General features: G+C 44.0%; 1 protein-coding gene across 1 annotated transcript in view; it reads left to right on the top strand.

The window, feature by feature from the left end:
- The window catches only part of CTIF (cap binding complex dependent translation initiation factor), a 145,485-nt gene that overhangs the window by 102,536 nt on the left and 16,909 nt on the right, over positions 1 to 26,040 (top strand). The window contains exon 11 of the mRNA XM_075269003.1: positions 25,624 to 25,779. Coding sequence (XP_075125104.1) covers positions 25,624 to 25,779 — 156 coding nt within the window. The remainder of the gene's footprint in view (positions 1 to 25,623; positions 25,780 to 26,040) is intronic.

A 26,040-nucleotide genomic window follows, 5' to 3' on the forward strand; every position in this document is an offset into this window, starting at 1 on the left:
TTGTTGTGACATAATGCGGTTTCTATGGATATGACACTTATTCTTCTGCCGTATTGATGACTGCTGGTTACATTGTATCCACGTAATAGAGATCTCCTCGCCTGCTCCCTGTAGCCGCTGGTTCCGTCATGTAGAACAATGAATCAGATGTATTTAATACTTTCATTCCCACATCCAGTTGATGCCTCCCTGAGGTCCTGTCCGCACTGACAGCTGTTATAGAAGTTAACAGAACGGCGCTGGTAAAACAGCTCTCTAATAGATTCCATGTGTCTCCGGCGCAGATACCGCCTATCGCCAACTGGTATGTACAAGGATTTTCAATCGCACCAACCCAGTCAAGAGCCATAAAAACGTGAAGGATATTGGATAGGAGCGCGGCGTGTCCTTCACATGACCTTGAGCATTAGGTGGGAAGTGGTTATGTAGGAGAGAGGTCAGAGCAGCGCTTGAGCTGCACATTGGGAAAATAAGCGGAGTGCTCCTATAATGCCTATAGCAAGCTACAGAGAAATGAGCTGCGCTGTCCAGGTTGTGTGCGATGTGCTGCGGCCTACAACTGGGTCACGCAGCCTCGACCGGTCCTGAAGGCAGATTTGTATCTAAACAACATTTGTAAGCACGTAATGTAAGCCGTCTGTTCAGCTATTGGGTAGCGCCATCTGTGTTTGGGAAAGCTGGGTGTCTTTCAACGATGTCACCCAGCTTTCTTCTTATCCCAACCCTTGCATTAAGTCATAAGATTTGACAGTCAGGAATCTGAGAAAGCTGAGTGACAGGTAGAGTACATAGCGTTCACACTTTAAGAATGCGCCGAACATATCCAAAGGACTTCATTCACACACAGCATGCTAGAACCAACCCAACAGGCCACTACAGGACCCGAAAGGGTCGGGCAAATGTGAACAGCCTTCTACCGAGAATTAAAGGGAGTGTCACCAGACCTGGGAATATCAGCCCGACCCTGCAGATAGATAGGTTAGGGTCACCTGTGGTGCCCCCTTGTGAATCGCTGCCTCCGTTGCCGATATATTACTGCTTTGTCCTTATACAAATGAGCCCTTAGGAGTAACAAGGGCGCCGCCATGATTTAAAGGGATCTTTTGTGTATTGACAAAACAGCGATATCTCAGCAACGGAGGCAGCGATTCACAAGGGGAAAACACTGTTTTATTCAAGTGACCTTAACCTATCTATCTGTGGACTGGGGTGATATACTGAGGTCTGGTGATATTCCCTTTTAAAGGAGTTGTTCAGGCTTAGAAAACTTGTTTCCCTTGAAAAATATCATCACTCCTGTCCACAGGTTATGCGTAGTATTGCAGCTCAACTTCTGTCACTTGAGCTGCAAATCCAGACACCACCACAGACAGATGGTGGCGCTGTTTTTGAAAGAAAGGAGCCGCGTCTCTGTATCGGTGATCAATGCTGAATGTATCAGTTCGAGGGGTAGTTAATTTTTGGTTAACCATTTCCATAGCCCCAAATTGGATTTGAGGCTCATCTGTTAGAGAGAAGAGCTGCTGCAGTGAGTGTAACGTCCTCGGAGAAGCCCCATAGATCAGTGCGGTATACGGACACCCTCCTTACTATAATGGGCTCTGTGTAATACGGCATTTGCCCTAGGCATCAGAAGGGGAAGCTCATGGAGGTATAGAAGGGTCTATTATTTCATTACAGTCAGAAGGTTTCTGCTACAGCAAGCTGCCTCCTCTGCACAGGGTAACCATATTGAAGTTTCCATATAGCTTTGCTTCCAGGGTGTAATGTGATACTATTGGACTTGTTTATCAATGGTTTATCCTTAAGATAGGTCATTGATATGTGATTGGTAGGGTCCGACACCCGGCACACCCACAGATCAGCTGTTTAAAGAGCTTCTTCCCTGTACCAATGATCTCCCGTTCATAGGTCACATATTACAGCAGCAGCTCTGTCCCATTCAAGCGAAGCTGCAATACCAAGCACAGCCACTATATGTACAGTACTGTGCAATACTCGCCCAAACACTGCACTCTCTTTAAGCAGCTGATCTGTGTAGTCCGTGGTATCTGACCCCCATCGATAAGTCCAGGAAAAAACCTTTAAAATTTGAATGACTCAATTGTAGGACTGTGAGTACTGACGCCTCTAGTGGCGAAAAATGAGAATTACATTGGACAAGCAAGATCATTGAGAAGTAGACAGTCACAGTTTTTCATATTATGAGATTTTGTTACCACCCCTAAGATAAAGGAGGACCCATAACCATGAAACGCAGCATAAGATGCAGTAATAAGTTTTCCGTGGATCAGTTTGAGCGTAAATTCATATTCGATGTGGAAAATCCAGCGATCGATGTGACTGCCATCATTGATGCCAGGATTTCATACACTGCCCTCTTGTGGAGTTCTCAGAGAGTATATGGGGAATGGTCCAAGGACAACATCCAATGAGAGTTGATCTGGTGGATGGCGACACCTTATTAGATGGACACCAGCGTCATCCTTTCATCCATGTGTCCGAATATCAAGTCGCCATTCCTTAGCATGGATGGGCTATGACCTCAAATGACCAGTGTGGGCGCCATTACTGATAGACAAGACAAAAACTGAGCATTGGAGAAACATGGCCTGGTCAGATGGATCCAGACTTCCCTGGCACCATGCTTATGAGAGGGGCAGAGTTTGGTGCGGGCGCCAGTAATCGATGAACCCTTTAACCCAGCGTTTGGGGTAAGGTTTTTTTTGCAAACTCTTGGTCTTCTGATACCTGTGAATAATGCCGGTGAATTTCTGCAGTCTTAAAGGCCAAAGGCGATCCAACATGCTACTAGATGGGGTTTTTCTAATAAACTGTCATTACTACAGCGCCCCCTCTGCCCGTTTCTAGGTCCTAATTTCTGTGTCAGTTTATATCTTACTACGTCTTTATAATGGCCGAGCTTTGTTTTTCTGATACAGAGTCCAATCCCCCCCTCCATAGCTCTAGACCTAACATGTAGACTACCCTCAGCCGCCATTAGAGGGAGCTAAGCGCATACTGTTTTCTCATATTGCTCAGTGGATAAGAGGTAACCATACAGCCAAGGCTATGGAGTCTGAAAAATATTATATTATAGAAATAATATTGTAGAATAATTAGATGTATTGTTATATACGTCATAGGAATTAGATCGCTGGATTTTTATTAATTTAGGGGATTTTTACTGCTTTTGACTGATCCTGGCTGTCGGCCATCCATGAAGGAGTCTTAGGGCTTTGGCTTATACTAGTTGGGTGTTGTACTAGACAAAGTCACAGTCTTCACTTCTCCTTGTATTGTTGTCTGCCGTAATATCGCCACCCTCGGAATGTGACATTGACATAGTTGAGCATATTTCTTGGAATTTCCTGGCAACTTGGTGCTCTGCCAATAGATGGCGCCACCGTCAGCTGTCTTTCTGTGGCCTGCACGGACTATAGCACAGTCCCCAGTTCTCTATATTGTTGCTCGCATGTTATGCTTTCTCGCACCACATTGCAGGATCTCTGTAGACTTGTGACCTGGCAAATTCATCGTCTTAGTGAATTTTTTAGAAGATGCGTGTTTTGTTGCATTTTTTTTTTTTCACTCCATCATCTGTCGCTTTTACGTTGCGGTTTTGTCAGATAAGGAGATGGTCACATCCCCATGCTGAGGGTATAGGAATTGGTAACCATTTCCAAAATTGACATGATTAGTGAGAACCGCTGTGGCACTTGCCTTGGATGGAGGGGGTTATTGGTTTGGAGATGTGGAGGTCTTAGAAATAGAAATCCTATCTTTCTGACATTTATCACAAATTCACATATCACTATACACTTCCTGGTGAACATACTGCGGACAATAAGAAGGTGGAGACATCCACGTCCTGAGCCAATCATTAGACAGCCTAGGGGAAGGGAGACAACAGCACCTTGAACTAATCATGAGACAGGGTGTGTCTATGGGAGGGTAGAAAACTGCAGCCTCAATCAATCATAAGATGGGTGTGTCTAGAGGAAGGGAGAGAACAGCAGCCTGAGCCAATCATGAGAAGGGGTGTGTCTAGAGGAAGGGAGACAACTGCAGCCTGAGCCAATCATGAGAAGGGGTGTGTCTAGAGGAAGGGAGACAACTGCAGACTGAGCCAATCATGAGAAGGGGTGTGTCTAGAGGAAGGGAGACAACAGCAGCCTGAGCCAATCATGGGATGGAGTGTGTCTAGAGGAAGGGAGACAACTGCAGACTGAGCCAATCATGGGATGGAGTGTGTCTAGAGGAAAGGAGACAACTGCAGCCTGAGCCAATCATGAGAAGGAGTGTGTCTAGAGGAAGGGAGAGAACAGCAGCCTGAGCCAATCATGAGAAGGAGTGTGTCTAGAGGAAGGGAGACAACTGCAGCCTGAGCCAATCATGAGAAGGGGTGTGTCTAGAGGAAGGGAGAGAACAGCAGCCTGAGCCAATCATGAGAAGGAGTGTGTCTAGAGGAAGGGAGACAACAGCAGCCTGAGCCAATCATAAGATGGGTGTGTCTAGAGGAAGGGAGACAACTGCAGCCTGAGCCAATCATGAGACTGGGGGTGTGTCTAGAGGAAGGGAGACAACTGCAGCCTGAACCAATCATGAGACTGGGGGGGTTTATGGGAAGAGAGACATCCACAGCCTGCAATTTATCAATCCATGTAAAAGGCCCTTAAAATTTGTAGATTGGATAATGGAGGGAGCAGTTCCATGAATGGAGTCCTCCCATCATGAGCTAGGGTGGATCTAGGGTTTTGGCAGCATCACGTTGTAGTAGTCTACTTTGACTGCAATTGGTCATGGTCACCAAGATCATTGCGGTCACCTTGACTTGATGTTTTTCACCCCATCCTCTTCCCTTGTGGCCATATTGAACGTGACCTTCTCTTTGAGCAAGTACGGCCATTTTCCCAATCTCCTGCATGTTTCAGATCTACTACAATATCGAAACCTCTACGGCCAGCTTGATGGAAAGGCTCAAGCCCTTCTAGCAATGTTTTCCTAATTCCGTGGTTGTGTTTCCACACCAGCAAGACCTCATGCATTTCATATAAACTGTGGTGAAGTTGGGAGAAGGACACACTTACCATGAACCCATGAGCTGGAGGAGATTATTTATATTTCAGTCCAGCCCGGGCTCGACAGCTCCAATAAAAGAAACATCAAGTTCTTCTCTCCTCTATAAATAAAAAACAGCTTTACATGGAGAAGCCTTTATAACCGCCCCTGGGCCCGGTGAATTACAGGTCAGCATTGCAGGGTGGGACTCCGAATCCTACTGTGATCTACCTCCAGTCTGTGAAGTAGACCGTAGATAAATACGACCTGTTTTGCCTTAACCCCTTTCCGCCTGCATGTCGAAAGAAAAACTACATTCCAAATCTTCAAATCGATGCTGATAAATCTGGAAGGCTTCCATACCCAAGAGATGGTTGGCCAGTCCCATGGTTGGCCGGCTTAAGACAGAAATAATTCCATCTCGTAGAGATCCAGAAAAAACTGAGAGTTAAGGTATTGTTTGAGGTCACCAAATTTAGGAGTTCCTCTAACTCTTGCCTAGGACTATGGGCGCTGGTTGATCTTTTTGTTGGGTTAATAGAGGTCTCTGAAGTTTCCAAATCCAAATAGATATCACTAAAAATATTGTTAAACTTACTACGTCCTCTCCGATACTCTGCTGCTCCCACATTGGTGGGTCTGTGGCCTCCATCAGTCTTGGTTTACTTGGCTGCGGCAATGATGTGCCATATCGGGCACCTGGCCATGGCAACGCTGTAAGTAACCAGCATTAGGTTAGTGGTGAGCAGGGGACTAGTCACACCAGCCCGCTATGTAATAAAAGATCTGTCAGTAGCAGAAAGACTTCTTCACTGGTAAACGAAGTGAAATTAAAGAAGCTGGCCAAAAATATCCATCAATCTACTTATCTATCTATTTCATACCTATCAGTCCTGACTATTTAGTTCATATCCATCTTTTTCATATTTATCTATGAATCTCAACTATCTATCTATCTATCTATCTATCTCCTATCTATCTATCTATCTATCTATCTATCTATCTATCTATCTATCTATCTATCTATCTATCTATCATATCTATCTATCATCTATCTATCTATCTATCTATCTATCTATCTATCTATCTCATAACTCTCATATCTATCTATCTACTATCATCTATCTTTCTATATATCTCATATCTGTCTCTCTATCTCATATCTATCTATCTCATATCTATCTATCTCCTATCCACCCATCTATCTCATAACTCTCATATCTATCTATCTATCTATCTATCTATCTATCTATCTATCTATCTATCTATCTATCATCTCCTTCATATCTATCTATCTATCTATCTATCTATCTATCTATCTATCTATCTATCTATCTATCTATCTATCTATCATCTCCCTCATATCTATTTCCTATCTATCTATCTATCTATCTATCTATCATCTATCTATCTATCTATCTATCTATCTATCTATCTATCTATCTATCTATCTATCTATCTATCCACCCATCTATCTCATAACTCTCATATCTATCTATCTATCTATCTATCTATCTATCTATCTCCTATCCACCCATCTATCTCATAACTCTCATATCTATCTATCTATCTATCTATCTATCTATCTATCTATCTATCTATCTATCTATCTATCTCATAACTCGCATATCTATCTATCTATCTATCTATCTATCTATCTATCTATCTATCTATCTATCATCTCCCTCATATCTATCTATCTATCTATCTATCTATCTATCTATCTATCTATCTATCATCTCCCTCATATCTATTTCCTATCTATCTATCTATCTATCTATCTATCTATCTATCTATCTATCATCTCCCTCATATCTATCTATCTATCTATCTATCTATCTATCTATCATCTCCCTCATATCTATTTCCTATCTATCTATCTATCTATCTATCTATCTATCTATCTATCTATCTATCTCCTATCCACCCATCTATCTCATAACTCTCATATCTATCTATCTATCTATCTATCTATCTATCTATCTATCTATCTATCTATCTCATAACTCGCATATCTATCTATCTATCTATCTATCTATCATCTCCCTCATATCTATCTCCTATCTATCTATCTCCTATCTATCTATCTATCTATCTATCTATCTATCTCCTATCCACCCATCTATCTCATAACTCTCATATCTATCTATCTATCTATCTATCTATCTATCTATCTATCTATCTATCTATCTATCTCATAACTCGCATATCTATCTATCTATCTATCTATCTATCTCCTATCCACCCATCTATCTCATAACTCTCATATCTATCTATCTATCTATCTATCTATCTATCTATCTATCTATCTATCTCATAACTCGCATATCTATCTATCTATCTATCTATCTATCTATCTATCTATCTATCTATCTATCTCATAACTCGCATATCTATCTATCTATCTATCTATCTATCTATCTATCTATCTATCTATCTATCTATCTCATAACTCGCATATCTATCTATCCTATCTATCTATCTATCTATCTATCTATCTATCTATCTATCTATCTATCTATCATCTCCCTCATATCTATCTATCTATCTATCTATCTATCTATCTATCTATCTATCTATCTATCATCTCCCTCATATCTATCTATCTATCTATCTATCTATCTATCTATCTATCTATCATCTCCCTCATATCTATTTCCTATCTATCTATCTATCTATCTATCTATCTATCTATCTATCTATCTCATAACTCGCATATCTATCTATCTATCTATCTATCTATCTATCTATCTATCTATCTATCTATCTATCATCTCCCTCATATCTATCTCCTATCTATCTATCTATCTATCTATCTCCTATCCACCCATCTATCTCATAACTCTCATATCTATCTATCTATCTATCTATCTATCTATCTATCTATCTATCTATCTATCTATCTATCATCTCCCTCATATCTATCTCCTATCTATCTATCTCCTATCTATCTATCTATCTCCTATCCACCCATCTATCTCATAACTCTCATATCTATCTATCTATCTATCTATCTCCTATCCACCCATCTATCTCATAACTCTCATATCTATCTATCTATCTATCTATCTATCTATCTATCTATCTATCTATCTATCTCATAACTCGCATATCTATCTATCTACTATCATCTATCTTTCTATATATCTCATATCTGTCTCTCTATCTCCTATCTATCTATCTCCTATCTATCTATCTATCTCCTATCCACCCATCTATCTCATAACTCTCATATCTATCTATCTATCTATCTATCTCCTATCCACCCATCTATCTCATAACTCTCATATCTATCTATCTATCTATCTATCTATCTATCTATCTATCTATCTATCTATCTCATAACTCGCATATCTATCTATCTATCTATCTATCTATCTATCTATCTATCTATCATCTCCCTCATATCTATCTCCTATCTATCTATCTCCTATCTATCTATCTATCTCCTATCCACCCATCTATCTCATAACTCTCATATCTATCTATCTATCTATCTATCTATCTATCTATCTATCTATCTATCTATCATCTCCCTCATATCTATCTCCTATCTATCTATCTCCTATCTATCTATCTATCTCCTATCCACCCATCTATCTCATAACTCTCATATCTATCTATCTATCTATCTATCTATCTATCTATCTATCTATCTATCTCATAACTCGCATATCTATCTATCTACTATCATCTATCTTTCTATATATCTCATATCTGTCTCTCTATCTCCTATCTATCTATCTCCTATCTATCTATCTATCTCCTATCCACCCATCTATCTCATAACTCTCATATCTATCTATCTATCTATCTATCTATCTATCTATCTATCTCATAACTCGCATATCTATCTATCTATCTATCTATCTATCTATCTATCTATCTATCTATCTATCTATCATCTCCCTCATATCTATCTCCTATCTATCTATCTATCTATCTATCTATCTCCTATCCACCCATCTATCTCATAACTCTCATATCTATCTATCTATCTATCTATCTATCTATCTATCTATCTCATAACTCGCATATCTATCTATCTATCTATCTATCTATCTATCTATCTATCTATCTATCATCTCCCTCATATCTATCTCCTATCTATCTATCTATCTATCTATCTATCTATCTATCTATCTCCTATCCACCCATCTATCTCATAACTCTCATATCTATCTATCTATCTATCTATCTATCTATCTATCTATCTATCTATCTATCATCTCCCTCATATCTATCTCCTATCTATCTATCTCCTATCTATCTATCTATCTATCTATCTATCTATCTATCTCATAACTCGCATATCTATCTATCTATCTATCTATCTATCTATCTATCTATCTATCTATCTATCTATCATCTCCCTCATATCTATCTCCTATCTATCTATCTCCTATCTATCTATCTATCTATCTATCTATCTATCTATCTATCTATCTATCTCCTATCCACCCATCTATCTCATAACTCTCATATCTATCTATCTATCTATCTATCTATCTATCTATCTATCTATCTATCTATCTCATAACTCGCATATCTATCTATCTATCTATCTATCTATCTATCTATCTATCATCTCCCTCATATCTATCTCCTATCTATCTATCTCCTATCTATCTATCTATCTATCTATCTATCTATCTATCTATCTCCTATCCACCCATCTATCTCATAACTCTCATATCTATCTATCTATCTATCTCATAACTCGCATATCTATCTATCTATCTATCTATCTATCTATCTATCTATCTATCTATCTATCATCTCCCTCATATCTATCTCCTATCTATCTATCTATCTATCTATCTATCTATCTATCTCCTATCCACCCATCTATCTCATAACTCTCATATCTATCTATCTATCTATCTATCTATCTATCTATCTATCTATCTATCTCATAACTCGCATATCTATCTATCTATCTATCTATCTATCTATCTATCTATCTATCTATCTATCATCTCCCTCATATCTATCTCCTATCTATCTATCTATCTCCTATCTATCTATCTATCTATCTATCTATCTATCTATCTATCTATCTATCTATCATCTCCCTCATATCTATCTCCTATCTATCTATCTATCTATCTATCTATCTATCTATCTATCTATCTCCTATCCACCCATCTATCTCATAACTCTCATATCTATCTATCTATCTATCTATCTATCTATCTATCTATCTATCTATCTATCATCTCCCTCATATCTATCTCCTATCTATCTATCTCCTATCTATCTATGTATCTATCTATCTATCTATCTATCTATCTATCTCATAACTCGCATATCTATCTATCTATCTATCTATCTATCTATCTACTATCATCTATCTTTCTATCTATCTCATATCTGTCTCTCTATCTCATATCTATCTATCTATCTCCTATCCACCCATCTATCTCATAACTCGCATATCTATCTATCTCCTATCTATCTATCTCCTATCTATCTATCTCCTATCTATCTATCTCCCATCTATCTCCCTCCTATCTATCTATCTATCTATCTATCTATCTATCTATCTATCTATCTATCTATCTCCTATCTATCTATCTATCTCCTATCTATCTATCTATCTATCTATCTATCTCCCTCCTATCTATCTATCTATCTATCTATCTATCTATCTATCTATCTCCCTCCTATCTATCTATCTATCTATCTATCTATCTCCCTATCTATCTATCTATCCTTACATTTTATGTCTCTATATATTTCAACTATTTATCTTGTATCTCTGTCTCATATTCTCCTCTTTATCTATGTATCTATATAAATTGTATTTCATATCTGTCCATCTCCTATCTATCTCACTTTCTTCTTTTAGTTGCCTTCTATCTGTTTCTCATATCTGTCTTTCTCCATTTCAGCTATCTATCTATTATCTGATATTTATCTCTCTCCTATATATCTAGTCTACCATGTATCTCCTATCTATCAATCTCTTATCTAACTAATCTGCCATATGTTATATCTCACATATCTATCTCATGTCTGTCTTAGCTGTCTGTCCACCCATATATCTCATACCTGTCTGCCTAGTATGAGCCATTGGTGCTCTGTCACCCTGTACAATGGCTTTCCAGTCACCTATTTCACCCACTTGGTATTTGCATTGCACTCAATACTTTTAATAGACTCAAACCAGTCATTGTCCAAAGGAGCAGATGATAAGAGGGACAAGAGAGCTAATGGATCTCTGCGACCCCCAGCCGTCTATTCCCCCCCCCCCCCAATACATGTGCTAATAAAGCAGTCACAGGTCTCTGTCCTTGTCTGCGTGACAATGGGTTAATGGACGGGGAGCAGGAGGCGTCTGCCAGCTTCTTTCCACATATTAAAAGGGATTTTGGGTCGCGTTGGCTGCATGACACCATGACAATAAGCTCCAGGAAATCCTCGCCTCTAATGCAATGGAGTCATTGAGAGAAAATTCTTAAGTTGCTGTTCAGACTGCCTGGGATTATAGGGAGCGGGGCTTTGTGACAGATGGCCCCTCTCTCAGACTAATACATTAGCACAGCCCAGTCTGCGGGGTGACAAAGACATCAGCAGAGGAGACGGCAAGACAGCGGCAGCCACCATAGCGGCGGGGGGCCTGGATAATAATTAAACATTTGTTAACTAATTAGGGTTGTGTCAGTCTTGAGCCTTTTATTAATTCCTTTAAGAAAGCTCAGGGGCGTGCTGATGGACTTCTTCTAAGCAGATTTGGGCAAGGTGGCTAAATACGGGCTCTCTAGATTATTTTATCTGTCACCTTTAGGGGGATATCATTACATTGAGGGGTTACGGTATATGTGTCCGACCATACTATGGTAACGGGATCCTACGATGACCAGGGAAGGAGTTGGGTAAGTCGTCATTGGCGCGCCAGATCAATGGGCCATTCCAGTAATGTACCGTTGAGTTGGGCCATTCCAGTAATGTACCATTGAGTTGCATTGCGTTGAGTCACTTTTTGTAGCCCCCAATTCTGGCCCCCCATTACACTTGTATCCAACGCTCAGCACCTTGGCTCTACGATCTTGGACTTCTCAGACCATCCATGATGTCCTTATCGTGGACACGTTATTAGGACGTGGCCGTGTTATCTTCTCCTACATGTAGACAGGGCAGTCCATCTGACCCATTGGGTGTCACCATTTGTCGGCGCTTCCATTGGACACCACTGTTTATAGTAATCTGTATAATCCTGGGAATGATGGTTTCCTTTCTGATGAATCCACAGTAATGGAGGTCAGAGGTGACCTGTGCGTGCGTCTCGCGGCTGAGATTTTGTTTTACTGTAACATATTCCCTTTGAAGTCCGAGAGACAGTCCATTCGGGATGAGGCCCTTCCTCAGAATTAGAGGAAGACTTTAGCAAACCTATTGTGGAAAGATAGTGGAGGAAATTAGGAATTAGGAAACGCTGGGTATTTGAGGATGTGCCAATAATAGGTCTAGTCTACAGAGGAAGACGATGGCGATGTTCTGCCCTGTGGCAGCAGACGTTTACAAGCAGGGACATACCCACCTATGTGGTCTTCCGCGCCGCCCTATGAAGACAATTACGGCAGCAGAACAATGTACACCCTTATGTGCAGACAATGTGGACTATCCCTAGTCCCTGAGTCATCTCCGAGCAAGTCAGTAATGATTCAGCCAGAAAAGTAAATATCCCTTTAAATGGAGTGTGCCACCAGACCCAGCATATCACCCCAGCTCTACAGATAGATAGGTTACTGTCACCAGTACCAGCATATCACCCCGGCCCTGCAGATAAATAGGTTACTGTCACCAGAACCAGCATATCACCCCATCTCTACAGATATATAGGTCAGTGCCACCAGACCCAGCATATCACCCCAGCTCTACAGATATATAGGTCAGTGCCACCAGAACCAGCATATCACCCCAGCCCTGCAGATAGATAGGTTACTGTCACCAGTACCAGCATATCACCCCAGCTCTACAGATATATAGGTCAGTGCCACCAGACCCAGCATATCACCCCAGCTCTACAGATATATAGGTCAGTGCCACCAGAACCAGCATATCACCCCAGCCCTGCAGATAGATAGGTTACTGTCACCAGTACCAGCATATCACCCCAGCTCTACAGATATATAGGTCAGTGCCACCAGACCCAGCATATCACCCCAGCCCTGCAGATAGATAGGTCAGTGCCACCAGAACCAGCATATCACCCCAGCCCTGCAGATAGATAGGTCAGTGCCACCAGAACCAGCATATCACCCCAGCCCTGCAGATAGATAGGTCAGTGCCACCAGAACCAGCATATCACCCCAGCCCTGCAGATAGATAGGTTAGTGTCACCAGAACCAGCATATCACCCCAGCCCTGCAGATAGATAGGTTATGGTCACCAGAACCAGCATATCACCCCAGCTCTACAGATATATAGGTCAGTGCCACCAGAACCAGCATATCACCCCAGCTCTACAGATATATAGGTCAGTGCCACCAGAACCAGCATATCACCCCAGCTCTACAGATATATAGGTCAGTGTCACCAGAACCAGCATATCACCCCAGCCCTGCAGATAGATAGGTCAGTGCCACCAGAACCAGCATATCACCCCAGCCCTGCAGATAGATAGGTTAGTGTCACCAGAACCAGCATATCACCCCAGCCCTGCAGATAGATAGGTTATGGTCACCAGAACCAGCATATCACCCCAGCCCTGCAGATAGATAGGTTAGTGCCACCAGACCCAGCATATCACCTCAGCCCCGCAGATAGATAGGTTAGTGTCACCAGAACCAGCATATCACCCCAGCCCTGCAGATAGATAGGTTACTGTCACCAGTACCAGCATATCACCCCAGCTCTACAGATATATAGGTCAGTGCCACCAGACCCAGCATATCACCCCAGCCCTGCAGATAGATAGGTCAGTGCCACCAGAACCAGCATATCACCCCAGCCCTGCAGATAGATAGGTCAGTGCCACCAGAACCAGCATATCACCCCAGCCCTGCAGATAGATAGGTCAGTGCCACCAGAACCAGCATATCACCCCAGCCCTGCAGATAGATAGGTCAGTGCCACCAGAACCAGCATATCACCCCAGCCCTGCAGATAGATAGGTCAGTGCCACCAGAACCAGCATATCACCCCAGCCCTGCAGATAGATAGGTCAGTGCCACCAGAACCAGCATATCACCCCAGCCCTGCAGATAGATAGGTCAGTGCCACCAGAACCAGCATATCACCCCAGCTCTACAGATATATAGGTCAGTGCCACCAGAACCAGCATATCACCCCAGCCCTGCAGATAGATAGGTTAGTGTCACCAGAACCAGCATATCACCCCAGCCCTGCAGATAGATAGGTTATGGTCACCAGAACCAGCATATCACCCCAGCCCTGCAGATAGATAGGTTAGTGCCACCAGACCCAGCATATCACCTCAGCCCCGCAGATAGATAGGTTAGTGTCACCAGAACCAGCATATCACCCCAGCCCTGCAGATAGATAGGTTACTGTCACCAGTACCAGCATATCACCCCAGCTCTACAGATATATAGGTCAGTGCCACCAGACCCAGCATATCACCCCAGCCCTGCAGATAGGTTAGTGTCACCAGACCCAGTATATCACCCCAGCCCTGCAGATAGATAGGTCAGTGCCACCAGAACCAGCATATCACCCCAGCCCTGCAGATAGATAGGTCAGTGCCACCAGAACCAGCATATCACCCCAGCCCTGCAGATAGATAGGTCAGTGCCACCAGAACCAGCATATCACCCCAGCCCTGCAGATAGATAGGTTAGTGTCACCAGAACCAGCATATCACCCCAGCCCTGCAGATAGATAGGTTATGGTCACCAGAACCAGCATATCACCCCAGCTCTACAGATATATAGGTCAGTGCCACCAGAACCAGCATATCACCCCAGTCCTGCAGATAGATAGGTCAGTGCCACCAGAACCAGCATATCACCCCAGCCCTGCAGATAGATAGGTCAGTGCCACCAGAACCAGCATATCACCCCAGCCCTGCAGATAGATAGGTCAGTGCCACCAGAACCAGCATATCACCCCAGCCCTGCAGATAGATAGGTTAGTGTCACCAGAACCAGCATATCACCCCAGCCCTGCAGATAGATAGGTTATGGTCACCAGAACCAGCATATCACCCCAGCTCTACAGATATATAGGTCAGTGCCACCAGAACCAGCATATCACCCCAGCTCTACAGATATATAGGTCAGTGCCACCAGAACCAGCATATCACCCCAGCCCTGCAGATAGATAGGTCAGTGCCACCAGAACCAGCATATCACCCCAGCCCTGCAGATAGATAGGTTAGTGTCACCAGAACCAGCATATCACCCCAGCCCTGCAGATAGATAGGTTATGGTCACCAGAACCAGCATATCACCCCAGCCCTGCAGATAGATAGGTTAGTGCCACCAGACCCAGCATATCACCCCAGCCCTGCAGATAGATAGGTTATGGTCACCAGAACCAGCATATCACCCCAGCCCTGCAGATAGATAGGTTAGTGCCACCAGACCCAGCATATCACCCCAGCCCTGCAGATAGATAGGTTAGTGTCACCAGAACCAGCATATCACCCCAGCCCTGCAGATAGATAGGTTATGGTCACCAGAACCAGCAGATCAAACCAGCCTCACAGACAGGTTAGATACAGATGCAATTTATAATTTACAGGGTGGTTGTCACGGCTCACAGTGAGTCTTGTGACACAAGTGATGTCCTACTATAACCTCAATTTTACAGGAGTGACATCACTACGTGTAAGGCATGTGACATGAGTGATGCAACACTGTTGTTTTAAAGGAATGACATCACTTCTTGTGATGTCATATCTCCAACTGTGACACATTTGGACACATTTTACACTGTCTGTAAGGCATGTAACATGAGTGAGAAGTCGCACTGACTGCATGTATACAATTTATATTTTGCAGGTATGACATCGCTACTCGCAGTGAGTCATGTGACATGACATGGCTCTCTCAGGAGTGACATCACTACTCCACAGATTCTATATGTTACTTATACATATCACTAATCTAGCATTTTTGGGCCAAAATAACACAGATTAAAAATTGAATCTGTTGTATGGGGCAGTGCACACAGGTCTGATCTGGTCACCCAGGGGTATGTAAAAGTCTTGTCTCTGTGACACAGAATGGCGGTATTCTCAGCTATCCAAGCCCGTTTTATTCCTGGGCATCTCTCCTAGAGGCTCAGAATAGCCGACATAGTTTTCTGCCATCTGATAGCCCTTTCCTAGTGACACAGACAAAAATGCACTTGTGAAGAATTTGTTGTGGGCTGTGAGTATTGGAGCGGCGTTACTATGTGTTACTAGTGTCGGAGCTTCTGTGTACATCCAGGCACGTAACCTCTCTACGCACCTCCGTCCTGACCAGATATCAAGGATTTGCCCCTTACAGGGTGTTACAGTCTGATCTGTGGTGCAGAGGCGAATTTAAGAATTAGTAGAGCAGTCAACGCTCTGGTCATAGTGCTCAAGTTGTATACCGTCAGGTTTGTTGGCTTCCTATCAGATTGCCCAATTTTTATATGACCTATATCATTGGTCAGCGAGGTGTATAGCACATTTGCCAAATGCAAGTGTTCATTTTCCCTCTAGCGACACCACAGGTGAAATGAGGCATTACACAATACCCATAGCAATAAATGGGCTGTCTTGTGTATCGCAAGGACGTGCTGAGTCCTCCAGAGCGAGAGACACTCTTTGTAGACAGTCTTCATTTCTTCTACTTGATATAGGGTCCAATTTAGGACCCCTAATACTATGAAAGTGGGTCAGAGCAGAACATTTAACAATGGGGAGGCTCATGATGGTGGGTGGATTATATGAAGTCATATACGATTTATAGATTGAACGCAATAGGCTTATAGTCCGGGTGCCTGGTGAACACTCCCTTTATTTAAAGGGGTGTTTTCATATTTACAAGTTATGATGGGGGATAACTTTTGGATTGGTGATAGTCCAACCCCTCGGCCCCCACCGTACAGATAAAAAGAGGAGTTTTGTCCCCCATTGTTGGTTGCCGCTTCTCCTGCTGGACATGTTCTGTTTTGGATCTGCTAAGTGGCCCCTTTGGAAGTAGAAGCCCCCTCCTCTGTCAGTGCAGGAGTCAGAGCCAGGTCTTATCTCCTCTCCAGCCTGCATTCCTTGCCTCTCTCCAGCCCTATCACGCTGCCGGTTCCTCAGGAATGTTATCTGGGATCACACACCATTTCTTTCCTCCCCTCACTTCATTATCAAGTGATTTCCACTTCTCCCAGCCTACAGCTTATAAACGTCTCCTCCGCTATCTGCAGCGGCTGCTCTCTGTCGCCTTCCACTCTCCCAAACTTGTTCGAAGAACAAACTTTCCACATTAAGACTTGCACACACTTGGCAGACCACAATTGCTTAATGCCCGGCCGTTAAACCTCTTATCAGCGGCATCTTGAGCGCTTTCCTGCCCTTATTTTTATTTACACATCTACTATAAAGGGCTGAAAAATTGCCCAAATGGTCCAAAAAGTTATGAAATCGTGTTTTGCTTTGTTCCCCCCATTAACAAAATTTACCGCCTATACACAAGGAGCATGGGGGCCTGAAAGCTCCTCTGTATGAAGCATACGTGGCCGCTACTCCATGGGGCGGTTGGGATATTGCACTGTACTGATGAGGGACAAGAACCCTAAATTTTTACTGAATACACATGGATGTCTGGGTTCATTTCTAGATCTTTCTGCGAAAGCCCAGTAATGACCTCTACAGCCCTGACAACGCTGGCGTCTCAACAATGGATGGACGTTATCCCCATAATCTGGCGTCTCACCAAGCAGAGATCTTGAAAATGGTGAAGAACTGAAACGCAAAGTATATTAGAAAGTTTTCGGAACACCCCTTTAAGGTCACCTTTTCCCTGCTTATGTATCTGGTCATATCCTGAAAGTAGATTTGGAATGACCACATCAGCCAGCTATACATAGACCATATCAGATGGTTTTCTTGTTACATGACTTTTTAGAAATGTAAACTGAGCTCCTCAACTCACAGGGAAAGCCTTAAGAAAACAAAAACTTCTCATGTGATTGATTTCCTCTGAGAAGGCAGCAGATAATATCTTGTCACATGAGATTTTATGTTGGTTCCTCCTCCATTATGGCACATTAATGGTTATTATATTGAAAAGGACCTAGAAAGAAAACACACGATACGTTCTAAGCCAACACATCAATGGAGACTTTATGTAGAGTCGAACTGATCAGCAGTCATACCAGAATACTACTGTGAGACATTGCTGGTACCGGACTCCTCCCGAGAGTCACGGCTGGTACCGGACTCCTCCCGAGAGTCACGGCTGGTACCGGACTCCTCCCGAGAGTCACGGCTGGTACCGGACTCCTCCCGAGAGTCACGGCTGGTACCGGACTCCTCCCGAGAGTCACGGCTGCTACCGGACTCCTCCCGAGAGTCACGACTGCTACCGGACTCCTCCCGAGAGTCACGGCTGCTATCGGACTCCTCCCTAGAGTCACGGCTGGCACCGGACTCCTCCCGAGAGTCACGGCCGGCACCGGACTCCTCCCGAGAGTCACGACCGGCACCGGACTCCTCCCGAGAGTCACGGCCGGCACCGGACTCCTCCCGAGAGTCACGCCCGGCACCGGACTCCTCCCGAGAGTCACGCCCGGCACCGGACTCCTCCCGAGAGTCACGCCCGGCACCGGACTCCTCCCGAGAGTCACGGCCGGCACCGGACTCCTCCCGAGAGTCACGGCCGGCACCGGACTCCTCCCGAGAGTCACGGCCGGCACCGGACTCCTCCCGAGAGTCACGGCCGGCACCGGACTCCTCCCGAGAGTCACGGCCGGCATCGGACTCCTCCCGAGAGTCACGGCCGGCATCGGACTCCTCCCGAGAGTCGTAGCGGGCACCGGACCCCTCCCGAGAGTCGTAGCGGGTACTGGACCCCTCCCGAGAGTTGTAGCCGGTACCAGCTGCTGCTGAGAGCCTATACTGTATTTGGTGTCACTCTGCACTCGGATCATTACGTGATGCCAGACTACTCTTCATAGGCCTATCTGGTGCCATATTAGTTAACAGAAGCTAACTTATGTCTGTTTCTGTCTCTGCTTTATATATATATATATATATATATATATATATATATATATATATATATATAAAATAAACGTTAATGTAGACTTTCAGTATTCGCGATAATCTGTAGGTGTGAACAGTGACTCTTCTTTCAGTCATTGAAGTTTCTTATGATGGACTGTAGCTTTGTATAGCATTCCCATAGGCCAAATGTGGAACTGCAACCCAGGAGGATATAAAATTCTATTATCACTTATTTATGAATTATTCATGTTAGCGGTAAGACCACTGACCGGTCATTCAAGCTCAGAATGGGACCTTTGAAGTGCGATATTTCCTTAATTACAATCTTATTACATCATCCAGTCCATACGGATATTTTCAGACCTCACGTGAGATTTTGCAATGTGTTTCTTTGCCGAGCAGTTTATTGTTGTATTTAAGAAAACCTCCTGGTCAGCCCGACATGGCAATGACTGCAGCCTTACATGTAGGGTATTGGACCGCTCCGGAATATTTCTCTAGCCTAAATAAATGTATTCCACATGACGTGATGGTGACATCGGAAGACGTGACCTCACTGCCGCCCTGTACATCACCTTGAGCCAATGGGAAGCCATTATTTCCACGCTCGGGCTCCTGCGGTTGCGATGTTTAATACCATTAATGACAGCCATTTAAACATTGCAGATTGAGGTGTAAAGTAACTAAGAACTAATCCAATCACACCCAACCTGCTTCACATGTCCGCCAGATGGCCGCGCCGAGCGCACACTGCGCTGGTTCACAGTAGGAATGACATGTAAATATTTGAAGTTATTACACCGGTGTCTGGGAGAACACTGACGGGGAGCAGAATGAGCCCTCGCATTAACCCTCTAGGTACAAAGGAGGTAGAGCAACCAAAATGCCCAGGCAGCCTTCACCTTTAAGGTTTTCACTCCTGGGTATTTTTTGGGGGTATGACCCACTTGTGATAGATATGACTTAGATGACCATCCTTTAAATTCCTTAATTCTCTTAAGCTAGTCGGACACATTGGATTAATTTAAGCACAGCCCACCTGATATCTGCAATATGGACTGACCATCTATTGGGTATGCTGCCCCCCACAGCTAGATATGATTCAGGTGGCCCTAATCTAGGGTGATATGTTCGGATCTGGTGACACACTCCCTTTAAGGAGGCATTCTGGTCGCAACAGGTTTCCCACAATTTCCAGGATAGGGGGTAACTTGCTGGATGTTGGGAGTCCGACTGCTCTGGTCCTCGAGGATGTAGATGTAATTGTACGGCCCTGCTCAAGTCATTTCACTGGGGCTACCGTTGCATTTGTAATCTTGCTAAGGGGTTGCCTCTATGGCAGGGGCGTAACTAGGAATGGTGGGGCCCCGTGACGAACTTTTGACATGGGCCCTCCCCCCCCTTGATTCCTGCTTGCTCTATTATACCCCCTAGTGGCCCCTGCACACATTATTATGCCCCTTAGTCTCTCCTGCACATACGATTATGCCTCATAGTGACCCCTGCACACAGTATTATGCCCCATAGTGACCCCTGCACACAGTATTATGCCCCATAGTGGCCCCTGCACACAGTATTATCCCCCATAGTGGCCCCTGCACACAGTATTATGTCCCATAGTGGCCCCTGCACACAGTATTATGTCCCATACTGGACCCTGCACACAGTATTATGTCCCATAGTGGCCCCTGCACACAGTATTATCCCCCATAGTGGCCCCGGCACACAGTATTATCCCCCATAGTGACCCCTGCACACAGTATTATCCCCCATAGTGGCCCCTGCACACAGTATTATGCCCCATAGTGGCCCCTGCACACAGTATTATGTCCCATAGTGGCCCCTGCACACAGTATTATGCCCCATAGTGGCCCCAGCACACAGTATTATCCCCCATAGTGACCCCTGCACACAGTATTATACCCCATAGTGGCCCCTGCACACAGTATTATGCCCCATAGTGACCCCTGCACACAGTATTATCCCCCATAGTGGCCCCTGCACACAGTATTATCCCCCATAGTGGCCCCTGCGCACAGTATTATGCCCCATGTGGCCCCTGCGCACAGTATTATGCCCCATAGGGCCCCTGCACACAGTATTATGTCCCATAGTAGCCCCTGCGCACAGTATTATGTCCCATAGTGGCCCCTGCGCACAGTATTATGTCCCATAGTGGCCCCTGCGCACAGTATTATGTCCCATAGTGGCATCTGTACACAGTATTATGTCCCATAGTGGCCCCTGCACACAGTATCATGCCCCATTGTGAACACCCATGAACAATTATTATACTCTGGGGTCTTTTCAGACCCCAGAGTATAATAATCGGAGACCGAGAGGGGATACCAACATAAAAAAACAAACACTTTTTTACCTATCCCTGGCTCCGCTGCACTCCTCAGTGGTGTCGGCCATCTTCAATGATGTTTGAGACGTCACATAACCCAGGACTCAGACCCCGGTCATGTGACGTCAGGGACGTCACAGAAGTAGGCCCGAAGCCTGTCTGGAACCCGGAGGTGTAAGTAACAATGTTTTTTATGTTCTTTTACCTCTCCTGGGCCTCCAATCATTATACTCAGGGGTCTGAAACGACCCCCTAGTATTATAATAGTGTTTGTGGGGCCTGTGGCGTCACTTATTGATCCTGGCCCCTGCCAGGATCGGTAAGTAAATAGGGCCCGTTACCGCCTGGAGTAACTCCGGTAACCGCCTATTAAGAGAAAAAAAACCCAGCGGTAGCGACTGTCGCCGCACCCCTAATGTCCCGGGCCCTGTGGCAGCTGCTACCGCGGTAGTTACGCTCCTGCTGTATGGGGTACGCTGCGGGCATGTTCCAGTTCCGTACATTACTCTGGTGTACATAGTCGCTGTTCTACCATAACTATTCTTTGATCACGTTACAAAGGGGGTCAGCTTTCTGCAGAAGATTTCATCCTAGTGAATCTTCCACTGAAAATGTCTTAGGTTTCTTTAGTCTCGATTTGCTCAAAAATCAGAAACCTGAAATATTCCAAGTATTTAATCTGTACTGTATTCATGGCAGATCTCAGAGCTCGGCGGCTGCTCTGGTGGGAGCTCCGGCATCTCTATACGCAGGCTCTCAGCTGGCTGACCAAATTGTTGGGTTATAAATCTGTCCCAACGACTTGTTGAAAAGCTGATAATTACTCCAGAGCTTCTGTCTGACATATGCTCAACATCTCCCCGCACACGCTTCTGTCTTGTCCTCCACATGTGTGCAAACCAAATCCACAAGGTAACCCAGGGTGTGAGGAAGCGACGCACTGGAGGAAAGTCTGTGAATAGAATAGTCATTTAATACATTGTTTTTATGTATTTAGTCCATTTATAATATATCCCTCAGAGGTACAAGCATGGGAATAAGGCTCTGTTCATACAATAGAGACTGTAACTCAGGATCAGTACAGGACAAGTAATGTAATGTACGTACACAGTGACTGTACCAGAAGAATAGTGAGTGCAGCTCTGGAGTATAATACAGGATGTAACTCAGGATCAGTACAGGATAAGTAATGTAATGTATGTACACAGTGACTGCACCAGCAGAATAGTGAGTGCAGCTCTGGAGTATAATACAGGATGTAACTCAGGATCAGTACAGGATAAGTAATGTAATGTATGCACACAGTGACTGCACCAGCAGAATAGTGAGCGCAGCTCTGGAGTATAATACACGATGTAACTCAGGATCAGTACAGGATAAGTAACGTATGTACACAGTGACTGTACCAGCAGAATAGTGAGTGCAGCTCTGGAGTATAATACAGGATGTAACTCAGGATCAGTACAGGATAAGTAATGTATGTACACAGTGACTGTACCAGCAGAATAGTGAGTGCAGCTCTGGAGTATAATACAGGATGTAACTCAGGATCAGTACAGGATAAGTAATGTAATGTATGTACACAGTGACTGCACCAGCAGAATAGTGAGTGCAGCTCTGGAGTATAATACACGATGTAACTCAGGATCAGTACAGGATAAGTAATGTAATGTATGTACACAGTGACTGTACCAGCAGAATAGTGAGCGCAGCTCTGGAGTATAATACAGGATGTAACTCAGGATCAGTACAGGGTAAGTAATGTAATGTATGTACACAGTGACTGTACCAGCAGAATAGTGAGCGCAGCTCTGGAGTATAAGACAGGATGTAACTCAGGATCAATACAGGATAAGTAATGTAATGTATTTACAAAGTGACTCAACTTTCTATACAGATTATGATCATATACAAACTGTAATATGAGTTGAATCACATTTTTTTATTCGCCATTATTCTACCAAGTTGTCAGTCACACGGATTTTCTAAGAAATATGATATCAGACGGTTAAAATATTATCTCATAATAAAATCTTATCTTGATGTTTAGGAACGGCTTAACATCGCAAATTCTTCTACAGTCAGGCGTTAGGTTGATGGCTCGCTGCCATTTCTGATAATGATTTGGCCACTTAGGGACTTTCTTGAAGACGTCTGAGGATCATTTGTGGTTATAAATCCTGTGTGTTATGGCAGCTCTCAATAGAAGATAGTCTTTTTTTTTTTTGTCTCCGCAAGCTTTGATAAGGCATCTCGAAGATCTTTTTGTATTTATTTTCGGCAACTTCTCTGATTTGAGTGAAATGATCAGATAATGTGATGTTCCTGTTGTGTCAGGAGACGGTAGAAGGAAGACTTAAGAATACCACTGAGATAAGCAAATGCTTTTTGTGTGACTTATTTGTTTAAAGAAATAACATCCTGAGAGACAGGTTTTCAGTAGTCGAGGACGTCTCGCCATACTTGGCCACACATGTTGTGACTCTACTCTAAGGTGCCCATACGACTGGGTTCACCCCAGTGCTTGAACTGCATTCGGGGTTTCCATCTCCAAACCTGCTTTAAAAATGGTGGAGAAAAGCGCTGCAATCGGCCCTTTTGTCCCTATGTTTTTTGCCCATTTTGGGTGTAAACCTGGTGGACTCCATTATAGTCTATGGGGTCCGCAGGTAACCGCTTTTTGAAGCGGACTAGGTTTCCGTTCAGGGGCCCGCCAGCAGACCTGCCGATTGGAAATCAGAATTCACATATGAACCTAGCATTAAAGGGGTTGTCCAGGAAGTAGGGCAAACTCAGTGGCTCCTGGTGTGGGTGTAGAAGACAAAAAAAATGGCCACTGCTTCTAGTCTGGTGCTTGATTGCTGAATCCTGGTCCCTTTTCTTCCTGTGCCAGAACTCACCAGGCCAGAAGTGGAGAGTGTCACATGACCACTGTGGCTTATTGGTCCCTGTTAAGGAACTGGTGACACGTGTGTGATGTCACTTTTTCCTGTCCAATGACCTCTGACGCCAGAGATTGGTCTCAATGTCCATGTGACCCTCTATACTTCCAGGGACTGTACAATGGAGCACCACCGAAAGGTGGGTTTGATTTTGTTTGGTTTGTTTTACGCCCACCCCTGCCTCATTTTGCTTTAGTTCCTCTTATGGTGGCCACACACATTAGATTAATGTAGGCCAAACTCACTGATTTTTGACAGGGACCCTCCAACTATCTAACGTATATGGCGTCCTCCTGTTGCTCCTAACTTAGCAGATGTTGGTAGAAGAGAAGGATCAGGCCCTTGATTTGTTGTTCTCAGGGTCAATAATCCACAACCAGATGGGTCTAGCTCTGGGGTTACTCTACTGTCTACATTTAGAACCAGGCCTCCATGTTTATGGTGGTTGGGACACACCTTTTACCCATGTGTTGCTTGTGTACTTAATGGGTGGGGGGGAAGCTTTTGAAAGGTTGAGCCAATAGTCACCTAATGTGGTTGACTCATTTCACCAACAGCTATTCCTTCTGACCCGTCCAGGCATGTACATGTGAAATAGGTTTCCTCTGGTGGCATCTTAGGTCCTGTGAGAACATGTAGACCCTTTGCTCCTTCCACATGTGCCAAAAGGGGACCATCAGGACAACCCTATACAGGTTATCCGCCAGTCCCCCCTAGAGCGGATGGAAGGGTTCATCCACGTAAGGTGTATGGCCACCTCGAGATGGAGCACCTTTCTAAAACCTTCTTAGTATCCCGCTGTATTACATCTTACTTATAGTGATTTAGAAATTGAGGAACCCGTTATTTTCGGCGGTTATGTATTTTGCCATCACGAGCAGTGAAGCAATACGTTTCGGCAGAAACAAGACAAACTGTCGTTCTATTGTAATAGATTAAGATGGCCACCCCTGAGGTTTACTGGTTTCCTCTTTTACCCCTCTGTACTGAAGCCCTCATCTGTCAGGTTCCTGTTCGGTTGCCGTTTGATTTCACATTGTGCTTCCTCTTTCGTTGTCTCGTGGCCCCGATTCTCGTGGTTAACTTGTTTTGACTTTTTTGTTTTACAGAAAGATTTCTCCGTGCGAGAGGAACTGCACAAGTCAGATGTGGAGAGCTGGTTGGGTTTTATCACCTTCCTATGTGAAGTTTTTGGGACGATGAGGAGTAATTCGGGCGAGCCTTTCCGGGTCCTTGTGTGTCCTATCTATACCTGCCTTAGGGAGGTAATGACCACTGATCTGTCTATTGAATTGGCCCACTGCATGCTCCTTCACCCGCTCCTTTGTGTGAAATCCCTTCTAGACACCCATCAAGTAGCATCAAATATTGGCCTGCTTCAAGGCAATGCACCATTTAGGCCATAAATTTCCAATAGTGCAGGTCCCACTGATCTCAAGAATGGGGACCCACCCCCACTCTGTCACAGCTGAGGTTTAGCCATGTCTCCCGATGCATGTTTGGCCATTTTCAGATCTCCAGTGGAG

Source organism: Leptodactylus fuscus, chromosome 1 (assembly GCF_031893055.1).
Source record: "Leptodactylus fuscus isolate aLepFus1 chromosome 1, aLepFus1.hap2, whole genome shotgun sequence".
NCBI lineage: Eukaryota > Metazoa > Chordata > Amphibia > Anura > Leptodactylidae > Leptodactylus > Leptodactylus fuscus.